The sequence below is a fragment of the Rhipicephalus microplus genome, chromosome 8 (assembly GCF_043290135.1).
Source record: "Rhipicephalus microplus isolate Deutch F79 chromosome 8, USDA_Rmic, whole genome shotgun sequence".
Taxonomy (NCBI): Eukaryota; Metazoa; Arthropoda; class Arachnida; order Ixodida; family Ixodidae; genus Rhipicephalus; species Rhipicephalus microplus.
Genome location: NC_134707.1, coordinates 59,413,320 through 59,426,809, shown reverse-complemented (window position 1 = coordinate 59,426,809; position 13,490 = coordinate 59,413,320). Strand labels below are relative to the sequence as shown.

Genomic DNA, 13,490 nt, shown 5'->3' with positions numbered 1-13,490 from the left:
TGATTATTAAATGTTTTCACCACCCAACTTATCCGTAATACTCGGTCATCGAAGCTAACTGAAGGTAAGCGAAACCACTTTAAACAGTCGTTTGCTGCGAACAAGGGGAATCTTTCAACTACGCCAAAATCACTTCAAAGATGGCGTCCGAGAGCGCCGCCATGTTTACGTACACTACGTTCACCTACGCTACCTTAAATCTGAAAAATACCGCACGTACGGTAAGCAGCACGGGTGACGTGCGTATCTGCGCATGCGCACTTCGATTCCGGTATCACGGTACGCCCGCTATCCCGGTAAGCCCGGTATACTATAACTGTGTATTATATGTGAGCGCGCAGCTGTGGCGGAGGGATAAATGGGAGAGAAGAAACGAGGCGGAGGCAGCGCTCTGCCACCTCCTCTACCACACCTCCTCGCGTGAGCGCGAGAGTTGGGCTCATGCGCAATGGGGCCGTGGACGGTCGCCAAGGTACTGTCATAGCCCCCAGCAAACCCTGCTCCACATGTAAAATTAATGGCAATACCAACTCACCGAATTCTAAATTGCTTTCTCTTTCTCATAGTGTGCGTTCTGTGTTCAGCGGTTATGTCCATGCGCTTTCCAGCATCACTGTGAAAGATCGCATTGCACAACAAGTAAGGCGTCTTACCTGAGTGGATTCAGGGTGTGTATTGCAGATACTTGAATCAGAGTGAAGAAATGGTCCCCAGTGACGAGCTTCCACTGCGAGGCTGCTGCTACTTCGTCGTCAGAGCAAACAGAAAGGGCAATGTGAGTTCGGGCCTGGGTTCTGCGGTAGCAGTCGAAGTCAGATAGAGTCGAAGTGGCACCGAAAATGTCATTCATTCCTGCCGTCACAAAAACTCCTTGCAGGGGTGTAGTTTGGGGAGTGAAAGAAAACAAGAGCGTATCAAACCAGTTCCTTTCAAAGCAAAGAGTCAAAGCACGATTGTTGACTGCACGAAAGAGTTCTGGGTAGGATTCCACAACCTTGACAGCCCGCGGGGCTGACTGAATAGCGGTGATGCTTGACTGAACGTAATTGCCCAGAACCATCATGCCCAAAGCCCAGACTGCGACGGCCAAGCCTCGGAATGTTGGAGCGTTCGCTATCGACGAGGCCGGAGACCTTCCCAGGAAGGTGGACACAAAGAACATGAACACGCGAGATCCGTGTTGCCGTATTTGTCTCCGGTAGAAGAGACGGCAGCGGACAGTCATGTACAGAGCCAAGAGGCCATAGTGAAGGAAGATAGCTGTAGTTGACAAAATGAGAGAACGCCAGGAATCAATGAAGGTGGTTTCGTAGACAGTTTCCATTGCAGTGAAGAAACAAAGCGGTGCCGGTGAATACTGGGCACCGACGAATACGTCAGGGATAAGAGAAACGCTTGCTCGCACCGGAGGAGTGTACAAGTCCGCACCGATTGTGAGCAAAGAAAATATGGTTCCTCTCGCCTCGTCAATGGTGTTGTTCAGTGATCTGTATGCGTCGACAAGAGCCAAGCGTTCCGGCTTCAGGTTCCTCCCACCCCATTTTCGATCCTTCATTATTACTCGTAACTTGTGCCCTTTGGGGAAACTCCCTTCGGACCTATCTTCGGTGAACAAGTCTGACGCCTGCACCGTCTTTCGCGAGTCACACCGGCGATACCTGTCCTCGGGAGCACTAATATCTGCATCGGTGACGGTTACCACTTCGCAATAAGCGTTGAAAACGTCTCGTCGGACTCCGGTATGGGACTTCACCGATGCGAAAATTAGGTTTTTCTTGTGCTCCAAAGTTGATTGCATCAACCGTTTCTTGGTATACTTCGGCACCTCGGACCAAGTGTCAAGCAGAAAGATCAATCTGTACTCCGGTAGCTTATTGAAATCATTATCGATTTCGAGCTCTTTACTGCAATGATCTGAATTATATCCATAGAATTCAGCGCACAGGCTTGTCACTGAAGTAGGAACGAACTTGATTGGAATGGGCAGATCGTTCAGACTCCCGAGAAGGCTTTCCGTGTCCGACAAAGAATAAAGTAACACTGGACGCCCGGGAGACACTTTCGAGGCATTCATTATGCTTAGCATGGTCGGATAAATTGAAGCCCTACTCGCGATGTGGCTGTTCAATAATATTAAAGTGGCAAAAATATTTCTGACAACAATTCTCATTGGTATTTTTTGATGCTACGATAGGTAAACGAACTGTACTTGTTGTAAGCCTCCTATTTAAAGGCTGTGGCGGTCAGTGCTTTAGCACATAGTCCTATATATTACAGGAATACATCGCGAGTTCCAGATTTATTCAAGAGAAGCTGCTCGTGCAGTCTGAAAAAATCAGCAGTATTACAAACATTAAAAACTGATTTTCCCCGTCGGCGAGAAGCTTATTTTCGTTTTCAAGACAACGGATTGCGAATATTGTTGAGAAATCCAGAAATGGGCAAGCTCGTTTGGAATGTGAATCGGTTACCTCCGGAATACGCAAGGAGTGACACACTCACACCGCTCTTGCAATAACACGCTAGCATAGCTTTCTTCGTTGGCAGCAGAAGGTCCTTGGCGACGCGCTATGGAATATTACTTGCGGGATTGAAATTTCAGTCGGCGTGGAATGATAATGACAGTCGCTTCTATGTTAGCTCATTAGGCCGCCCGTTTATTACCGTCTCATTTGAGTAGGGGCCCGAAGCGAGATATTGATGGTACTCATTAGTGCAAAATACTAAGAGTGCAATGATGCTTCTAATTAATTTTCTTTTTTAAGAGCTTTATTCCCTCCCCCCACCTCCAGCCACCGTATTTGGAACTCTATGATTCTCATTTTCTGGCTTGCTCTGCCAGATGTACTGCAGTGCAGCCACGCCCAAGTCTTGGATGGAGTGACAGTTGGACTAATCAGGAAGTCCGTGTGACGCAAATATTGCCTTCACGCGCCGCTGATTACATCACTCAATCATAAATGCACATGTGAAGAAATTTTTCATTGGGCATGTTTTTTCTTAAGGATGATTTGGATTGTCTGCAGCAATTTACAGGATTGATTACGCGACGCGGAATTAAATTAATTCAACCAGTGCAAATCTTTCTGTACATTATGAATGGAGCCTTTGTTTTGTGTTTCTTTATTTTAACGAGGTCGAACTTGGTGTGTAAGTAAGCAATAAGACTAGTGCATTCTGACTGCATACCTGATTTGGATTATCTGCAGCAATTTACAAGATTGATTACGCGACGCGCAATAAATTCAATTCAACCGGTGCAAATCTTTCTGTACATTATGAATGGAGCCTTTGTTTTGTGTTTCTTTATTTTCACGAGGTCGAACTTGGTGTGTAAGTAAGCAATAAGACTAGTGCATTCTGACTGCATACCTGCGAATCTGTGATTTAGTTCTTTCTACCCACTCCTAAAACAGCACAGCGTTGTTTCTAAAAGAATTTACGGATGCAGCAGCTTATGGGATAGAGCTCTTTTTATGAGATTCGTATGAGATCTCATACTTTTGGTGGCTAAGAAAAGGTTCGGTATTTCACAAAAAGCCATGGTATTGCCATGTACCTGCTGTGAGCCTCATCTTATTGATGATTCGATTGATATGTGGAGTTTAACGTCCCAATACCACCATATCATTATGAGAGACGCCATAGTGGAGGGCTCCAGAAATTTCTACCACCTGGGGTTCTTTAACGTGCACCCAAATCTGAGCAATTGGGTCTACAACATTTTTGCCTCCATCGGAAATGCAGCCACCGCAGCAGGGATTTGATCCCGCGGCCTGCGGTTCAGCAGCCGAGTACCTTAGCCACCAGACCACCGCGGCGGGGCAGCCTCATTCTAAACAGATAAGTTTGAGCAACGAATGATCCACGCCACCGATATATAAACAGTAAAAACTGACAAAGATCTTCTATACTTCATCTAAAAAGTGTATCTGTTACAAAAATCGACTTACTAATGACTCAAGTCCCTCCGCATTAGATTCTACAGCATCGGACAATCATCCTGAAGTTTAAATGTGTCTGGTTTGCAGGTGTGCCTAAATAAAAAGCACTACGATGGATTTACCAACTTTTCCTTCATTGAACAGGGCGTGCGTCTACCCCGGCCCTCTTTGCTTAATAGCTTCCGTAGTTGGTTTTAATTGGCAGGTATCGCAAATTAGGTGCGACACACACGTGTTTAGCATGTCCTCTAACGACGTGTCTCGAGGCATCGGTGATACTCAAGACTCGCTTCATCACAGTGGCAATCTATCATAATCATATGGTGGTTTCGGGACGTTAAACCCCACATATCAATCAATCAACAGTGGCAATCTTGTACGCGAAACGCCTAGATGCATGCACAGCCTGCATGGACCTCTGCTACGCGTGTACTAAGCTTTGGAATCCTTCTTTGCTTCGATATAGTGACGCATCGTGTCGCTGCTGGTGCGATATGAGAGCGAGGGATAGATTACTTGATTGATTGATTTCTGAGGTTTAACGTCCCAAAACCACCATATGATTATGAGACGCCGTAGCGGAGGGCTCCGGAAGTTTCGACCACCCGGGGTTCGTTAACGTGCGCCCAAATCTGAACACACGGGCCTACAACGTTTCCGCCTCCATCGGAAATGCTGCCGGGATTCAAACCCGTGACCTGCGGGTCAGCAGCCGAGTACTTTAGCCACTAGACCACCGCGGTGGGAAAAGAGCGATAGATAGATAGATAGATATATGGATAGATACATAGATAGATAGATAGATAGATAGATAGATAGATAGATAGATAGATAGATAGATAGATAGATAGATAGATAGATAGATAGATAGATAGATAGATAGATGATAGATAGATAGATATAGATAGACAGATAGATAGATATATAGATAGATATAGACAGACAGACAGACAGACAGACAGACAGACAGACAGACAGATAGACAGATAGACAGATAGATAGATGGATAGATAGATAGATAGATAGATAGATAGATAGATAGATAGATAGATAGATAGATAGATGCACATTGCACACCACACATACAGGCATTGCGCCGTGCTCCCGACCGGGCTGCAGAAATTAGATGCCTTTCTCCTCTTCTACCCACTCCCACTACCACCACCACCGCATACTACAGGGTTTCACAGGGGGTTGCTCAGTGATATTGCCTGGCAGAATTGTAGAATTCGTGTGGCTTTCTGGGCTGATGTACTTGAAGACCGTGTACCCAAGATCTTCTCCTTAGTAAAGGGACCATCATCCACTCTCCTCAAGGTACACTGGAGAGTCCGCCAATCTTGTTCGAAGTCAGGGCTGTGACACAGTACGACAGTCAAGTTTCTTCACAGTTGCACTTGTCATTCTTGGATGAGTCAGTCATACCAATGCGATAGCTGAATGAGTTGGTAAAGGGTTACACCCGGACCCACAACCGACCCAGAATTGTAGCGTCACGTGGCGAAGTCTTTCATGGCACACCCAGTTTACAAGGAAGACATTAGTTTTATTTATCGCCTTTACTACCCTTACTACAAATGATATCTCCCGCTCGCCACTCGCTTGTTCATAAAACACTTCGAGTGTCCGCAATAAGCCTTGGGCCAGTCGGGATTTCGCGCTTTTCGACTACACGCTGGTGCCTCCGCTTGCGCAGTCACGAATCAACAAAAAACAAAGTGAGATCAGTTTTTCGCACATGACAGTGATGCGAGGAAATGGGGAACGGGCACGCAACAGCGTGACAACAAAAGGTAGGCGACATTTTACAACAGACATGTCTCGTATACCGACCAATCGAAAGCCCACTTCATCCTGACGCCAGGTGAACAAACTGCTGGCGTCACAAATTGCGCGGCGCCCCGCCGCGGTGGTCTTGTGGCTAAGGTGCTGACCCGCAGTTCGCGGGTTTGAATCCCGGCTTCGGCGGCTGCATTTCTGATGGAGGCGGAAATGTTGTAGGCCCCTGTGCTCAAATTTGGGTGCACGTTAAGGAACCCCAGGTGGTCGAAATTTCCGGAGCCCTCCACTACGGCGTCTCTCATAATCATATGGTGGTTTTGGGACGTAAAATCTCACATATCAATCAATAAATCAATCACATATTGCGCGGCAAGAGCGAAAAACGCGGGAAAAAATAATGCGTTCGTTCTTCGCGCTTTCAGGGGTTGTTTGGGGGGCATTTTAAACGGGAAATTTTAAGTCGACAGAATAGGCAAGTTTAAGATCTGTCTGTTATCGTCTATATCGTGGGTTGGTTTTGTTGCCGCCTTACTATATATAGGATGCTAACTTTACCGTTTTGCATCTTGAACACACTGCAAACAGTTCTACGTTGAACGTGTGCGCATGAACACGGCTGGGTGGATGCATTCCACGTTTCACGACCTTGTCGATTCAAGGCACGATATACGAGAATAAGAAAAGACTCGTTCAACAGCCCGAGGTGTGGGCGCCCGTAATCCTTATACGTAAACTCGTTTATGTAACCACATCCGAGAATTTGTTTTGCCACAGAATGTTCTTCCTACGAAGCTGCGTCTTATACTCGTAGACGAATAACGCCACCTTTATTGATTTAGTGATATTCAGAATGGTGTGCTAATTATCTTACTCTATAATATTTGAAAAAAAAAAGATAAATAATTTCTGCAATAAGCCCAGGTATGGAAACTAGCAAACTTTGTGCCCGTATTTGAGCCCGGAAACAAACAAATACCAAATTATAGGCCAATATCTTTGCTTTTCACCAGCTCCAAACTTTTGGAACGTGTCACTGGCAAATACGTTTCAGAGTACCTAAACGCACACAATAAACTTTACCGATCACAACACGGTTTTCGTGCTGGCTATTGCACTGCAACAGAGTTTCTCGAATTCACGCACGGCATTGCTTCTTTCCTAACGACCGAAGACAGATTGGTGCCATATTCATTGATTATTCCAAAGCCTCTCGCATAGTTTTTCATGCCGAAATTTTAGCTTCAGATTTTTTTTTGCGACAACATGCTGGTTTATTGGATAGCAGATGTGGTCACGCTGGAAACTTGTAACGTTTAACCATCTGAAGTAGTCTTACGTACAGATCGCATCAGGTGCGCCTCAAGGCTTGGTGTTTAGACTGCTTTTGTTTATTATTTTTATAAATGATGAAGTGACAATTATCGGTAGCACTCAAATTAAACTTCGAATGTATGCAGATGATACTGCATGTGTTCAGATGGCTGAGTTATCTATCGTATGCAGATGACTGCGTTATCTGTAAAACCATCTGTGATTCGCGGGATTTTAATGCGCTGAATAGCCTTATTTCGCTGTTTTGTGACCGAAATGTAACATGACAAGTATATATATGAAGTTCAAAAGACTGTGTAGTCACGATTTGTTCAAATAAGGAACGGCTTCTTAAAATTTCATATATGTATATATATATGTCTAATGACCGTGTAAGTCAAGTACGTCTTACGGAATTCAAATATGTTGGTGTAACTCTCGCTACATATTTGAAATGGCACAGCACGTCGAAACAATCTGCAACGAGCTCTTCGAAAACTGGTATTCCCGGCGCACGCTATAGGCAACTCCAGATAAAAAAAAATGCGTACTTACAGCGCGTACGGCTTCGACCATACTCACATAATAGTCGTTTGTTTGGTCACCTCAACACTGCCGTGACATGGCTATGTAGAATCCGCTAAAAAAGAAGTAATAAGACTTCTATTTTTTCGCTTTGACCAGTGTCTCTCGCTCACTTTGTATGCGCATGTTTTATCGGTGCGGCCATTCTCGAACATCGGCGAACTCGCAATTGTGTCATCCTCCTGCACAAGATCGGTCACATCAGATCGAGTGTTCTAGCACCCATATCCTTCATTGCACCTTCTGCACACCGTACCCGGCTAATTGATCCCCAAATTTTTTGTAAAAAAAAACAGCACGGCTGAACGAGAGAAGAAAGACGACAGGACGGAACAGCGTCACAACATGAGCGTTTACTTCATCTGAACAAATATATACGCATTGGAAATATAATAAATATGCATACATGCCAACCAGCTCGTGCACTTACCGTTTTAAAATTCCCCTAAACATTTTCCTCGTTAGATATATTCTGAATTCTTGTCTTTTCTTTTTTTCAGTGCGGAACGTGGATTTTTTGAAATAAGCCTGATCAGTCTGTACGCAGGCTCAGTGCTGAGGAGTTTGAAAAACAAAATTGTTTAAACGTGCATTTTGTTAAGTTGTGTTTCTTCGAGTTGCTGAACATCTGTATTTACACCTGTTATGTCTCAAAAAACTGAGACTGCAGTATGGGTAAATAAATAACATTAAGACATGTTCATATCACGCTGTCTGCTTCACCCTTTCGGGTAAGCAGGCTCCCTTTTAGTAATCTAGGGACAAATTTTTATCGTAGCCAACCGTTGAATCTCTTATCATCACCGAGTCAAAATAATGCCCTTGCCTCAGCCTTCCCATGACTTGGCGTAATTAGCTTGGTCATAACATGCACTGGCCTATCTAGCTAAGTATTATGTCCAGGCAAATACCTAATCAGCCGGCCACACATGCTCGGGTGCTAGCGGACAACAAAAAATACGCGCACCGGCCGAGCAGCGTGCTAGAATGTACTGGCTGACCGTGATAATTACCACGTGGCCTCGGGCTTAGGTGTGGTCGCGATGTTGTATAAGACGCTTTGCCGGCGCTAATCTCGGAGGCCACCATGCTGATTATTCTGAAACAGACTTAGCGCAGGCATTGAAAGCTTCAAAGTAAATACAAACGCCCCGTCCCTCTATAAATATCATCACGAAAAGTTTCTGGCACTTTTATTGCATGAGTGCACTTCTGCACTCAGTGCAGCGACGAACAAACGAAAGATGCATCTGGTTTGAAAACACCGCCGGACTTTGTCGACCGTCCTTGATTGATTTGTGGGGTTTAACGTCCCAAAACCACTATATGATTATGAGAGACGCCGTAGTGCAGGGCTCCGGAAATTTTGACCACCTGGGGTTCTTTAACGTGCGCCCAAATCTGAGCACACGGGCCTACAACATTTCCGCCTCCATCGGAAATGCAGCCGCCGCAGCCGGGAATCGAACCCGCGACCTGCGGGTCAGCAGCCGAGTACCTTAGCCACTAGACCACCGCGGCGGGGCCTTGTCGACCGTCCTTGACCCGATGACTAGTTCCATCGTAACCAATCAAACGCAGCGCGCTGACGGGTGGATTTGACTTGCGTATACTGTTGGCCCGTTCAAAAGGGGTCGTCGCCTTTACTCGAAAATCCATAGTTTCGCGTAACTCGGCCGATCCTACATAGCACCCCGGAGCACAGCATTATCATGTCGCGGTTTTTGGGACGTTAAATCCAAAGTATTAGTGCATGTTTCCCGGCCAAATACTCTTTGTCGCGTCCCACTTTCCGGAAGACTCGCCGTTTCGGGCATGAGAGGTTTGGGCTGGTCTGCAAGAATATATGCAACGCCACTGATGAGGTGGCATCCCTGTACGGGATACCGCGCTAATTATCGCCCGAGCTGGGCTGTTGCGATGCATTGCGCAAGTTATTGAGCTATACGCATGCCCGGGGGCTTCAAGCACGTATACTGAAATCTGAAAATGTGCCACCCTAGCAATAATAATATTTGATAATATTTAAAGGCATTTGACTCGAAGAGGTACGGTTGAAAAGCAAACGTACCACAAAACACGAGTGCATACATGCATACAAAGAACTTTATTAAAGCGCCAGAGCATCTGAGTTCTTGTAATCGGCTAATCGATGCCGTGATCTGTTGTCTTTCATTATATACCAAAAGCAGAGGTGCTATTGCGGCCGCTTGCGTCGGGTGACATTGACACATACGTGGACAACTTTCGGCCTCTCCATCGAGGCATCGTCACAGAGCTAAGAAGTGAAAAAGATGTCTCGTGATGCAGGTGACTACACATTGTGAAGAGTGAGCTTAGGGTCATGTCCTCCGCCTGGCTGGCACTAACCCTTAAAGGGGAGTCTCAAAGAAGCGGACTGCAGGATATTTAAGACGTATCGGGCTAAAAGTAACGTAAAAAAATGTAGATTAAAAATGAGACGTCGAATAAATGACTGTTCAATACAGACACTTCGAATACGCCTTTCGCTTCCTTCTCAGTGTTTCGAACAGGCGTGGTACTTATCAGGAGCTTTCTTGGCTTCGATGATTGATGGTCTGGTGTTTTACTTGGTGGAGTGGTTTTCGCAAAAACGCTAGTCCGTCGAAGGCCATGGCACTGTCTTGGTGCTGCAAAGCAGAGAAATAATGTAACATTTCTTCATTGTGATTAAAATGAATTGGTACAAGTCAACGACATTTAATAGTTAACAGTGGTAACACTGAGGGCACACAGCAAGACGTATTGGGTTTGCAAGCATTGTTATGGGTCCAGCAATTAATGGCTCCGCTTGAAGGATTAATTTGTACAAGCATGCGTCACCAGAGTTTTTTTCCAGCGAAGGACAGTTAGATGAGTTCTTTTTTAGCGTTCGTGTTCATCTACATACGAGTGAATACGTCATCAAAACGAAACCGCATCAGAAAATTTTTCATGCCCAACAATGCTTCAAGTCAGGGTTGCTTAACCAATGGCACTGGATAACTGCTTAAATAAAAATTAACAGTCATGATACGTAGTTCCCACGTATGACATGGCGGGCACCTGTCAGTTTTTTTGTCATGTGCCTAAATAGGTCAGGTGCTTAAATTATGCAGCTATATATACGTGGTTCCTATAGACGACAGGATGGATACCTGTTCATTTCAGTGTTGGTTGAAAGGATCGTGGGCTTAAATTTACCGATGGCAGAGCAACTGCGCTGGATTTAGAAAGGAAAGCTAAACAACTTAGAAAGTTGACTTACGGAATAAGATCACAGGCCAAAATGAAGACAATCGTTTCCTCGTTCTCCATGGACAACATGCACGGGAACTGGCAACGGCATCACGGGAACAACCGGACGACCACAGCATGCGCCGACATCAGGTCTTGGTAAACGCCGCAACGGAAGGAATCCAGATGTGGGCCGAATACCTGTCCGAGGGCGCTTGCGAGCGACGGTGATTGTCCCTCGGGCGATTCGGGAACTGCTATGAAAGGCTCTGTACGCCAGGTGGCGAACAAGTGAGGCTTGTAGTCATGGCCTCCACCGTCATCGGCGACGAGCAGGCAACTGCAATAGACGTTTTCCGTCGCCTTTGTGAACGCGCCCAAGACATTGTTGCGCCGCATTTTCTTGAGGATGTCGCCGATGACGTCGCTGCGGTCCTTTATCTGGCCCACGAGATAGAGCTCCCAGGGCCGTATGACGTCCATATTGGCCAGAAAGCTGTACAAGTGGGCTGCGAAGTGCAGACGCGCGTACATCTCTGTCATGGATTGTGTAAGGACACGACCAGAGATGACGGCCTGTGGTACAGTTTTGTCGCCGAGCCTTGGAAGGCTAGGGAGACCCTGCTCGTCCAGGAGTCCCAGGTCGTGTTGCGGCACCCTAGAAAGGTGCAAGCACAGTGCATCCATGCATCCACGTACGTCATTGCTCTCCGTAATGTTAACGGTTCCTACGGAAGCTTCGTGTCGAGTTTGACGTCGGCCTATGACAGAGATGAACCCTACCTCCTTGCTTCAGGAACGGAAACTTCGGTCGTAACTATTTTTGCACGGCGTTGATGTGGCCAAGAAGAGTGTAATGATGCGGCTTTCGTCCACCTTCAGCTTGCCTAATGTCTAGAGTGAGGTTGAAAAGCGTCCCGATGGCCGACGCGCACGAAGACAGGTCTTCATCAGAGCAACAGACACTGTTTTTCCTGAACGCAGCCGACGCATTGCCACTCACTACCCTGCCACGAGTACTTAAACGCCTACCTGCTGAGTCAGGTGCTACTCACGTTCTTAATAATAGATCTAGCAGGAATGGGTGTCATTGTGATAAAATAAATGAAAACAAGCAGTGGTGCAGACATGCGGGGAATGCCCGTGATGTATGAAACGTGCACGAGGCGTTTAGAAATTGGCAACGATTCGTACTTTTACTTGGTGTTTTACGTATCTACTCTTTTATATGTAGCCAATGCCCACTCCATTCTATTATTAATCAAGTTAGCAGTTTGTGCATTCTGGCGAACACGAGTGGTGAAGAGTTTTTGAGAAGCCTCCCCTTATTTGAAGAACCGCTTCATTTGTGCAGTCTTCCCTGTTGTAAAACGCATAGAGCAAGGAAAACTCAGGAGAGGCCTTATCGTATCTCAATGTCTAGCAAAACGTATTCACGGAAGTGACGTCAAATGTCCAGGGGGAAACAAACCGGCACTGGCGAACGAAACAGCTGACGCCCCCTGGCACGCCCTATACTCAATAGTTCGCATCTGCGCAAATTTGTAGTCCCAGCGTTAGCTGAGCGAGTATTGTGAGATTTGCACGATGTTGCTAGCACGCGTAACACCAGGCTGTTTCTGCATGGCAGGCCCGAGCGCCTGTGTGCTGACGAAATCTGTTGCGGAGCGTTTTCGTTCAACAGCGCAGAAAGCTTACCGGTGCATAGGTGGGTACTAAACTTTCTTAAAGTCCTTAAGAAGTTATTCCCCAGTTCTCAACTGAGGAAGGACCGGTGCGGGCTGTAATGAAAAACACTTAGCCCCAGCATCATCGTATCCGAACTCACCCAGCAAAGACTTACGCGTTCTGTTGTGCGTTAGGCCTTTCTTCTTTTTTTTTCTCTTAGCCCGTTTTTCCCATCTGCTGGGCGATTAGCCGTTCTTTACTTGTAAATATGAGCATGGCATCGTGTGATTTTAACAGGTAGCTTCCTCGCTATGAGGCGCAATGCCAACCTGTATAAGGGTATTTACTGTGCTCTACCCGCCAGGTGGCGCCAGTGAGTGCGCCGGCCCGTCAGGGATCCGGCAAGTGACAGCGTGACATTTGGCGTCACTGCACCCCACCAATCCGTTTTCTTGGAAAAATATCAACTTAAAGCACGTGCTGTCGAGGACTTTGATTATGGTACAACGATGATGCTTTCGCGCGAGACCAGAACTATGGCGACTGCCGCTCTAGCGCCCCTTGCGGATGACGTCACGTGAGTACTTCGTATAATAGTCGACCTACTCCACGTCGAGGACACCGTTGTGTTTAACGTGTAATCGCGCACTGTTCCTGAGCGCAGACAACTGTATTAGCACGCTGTGAGATATTAATTACGGCACCTAGTCCGATTACAACGACGAAAGTTTATTACCTTTGCATACTGTATTTCCACCTGCTGGAGTTCTTGTCACTGTTGACATTACTGGAAACCGGGGTAGTGGAGTAGAATTGAGTACTAAGTCAATCGGGAAGAAGCTGTCCTAACCGTTACCTTTCGCTGTTTTTTTTTAAATGGTGCATTGCGGTGCAACATATGTGATTCATATATACAATGCAACATATGCAATTCTTTGTATACGTTGCATTGTGCGTGTGCAA

At 46.1% G+C, this 13,490-nt stretch overlaps 1 protein-coding gene across 1 annotated transcript; it reads right to left on the bottom strand.

Annotated features, from left to right (window-relative positions):
• Positions 1 to 9,714: 9,714 nt before the first annotated feature.
• LOC142768542 (uncharacterized) lies at positions 9,715 to 11,831 on the bottom strand. The gene is made up of 2 exons (XM_075870539.1): positions 10,891 to 11,831; positions 9,715 to 10,273 (listed from the first exon to the last, which is right to left on the bottom strand). Exon 1 carries the CDS (start codon positions 11,544 to 11,546, stop codon positions 10,971 to 10,973), a length of 576 nt encoding a protein of 191 aa, XP_075726654.1. The 5' UTR covers positions 11,547 to 11,831; the 3' UTR covers positions 9,715 to 10,273; positions 10,891 to 10,970.
• Between the last annotated feature and the right edge of the window lie 1,659 nt (positions 11,832 to 13,490).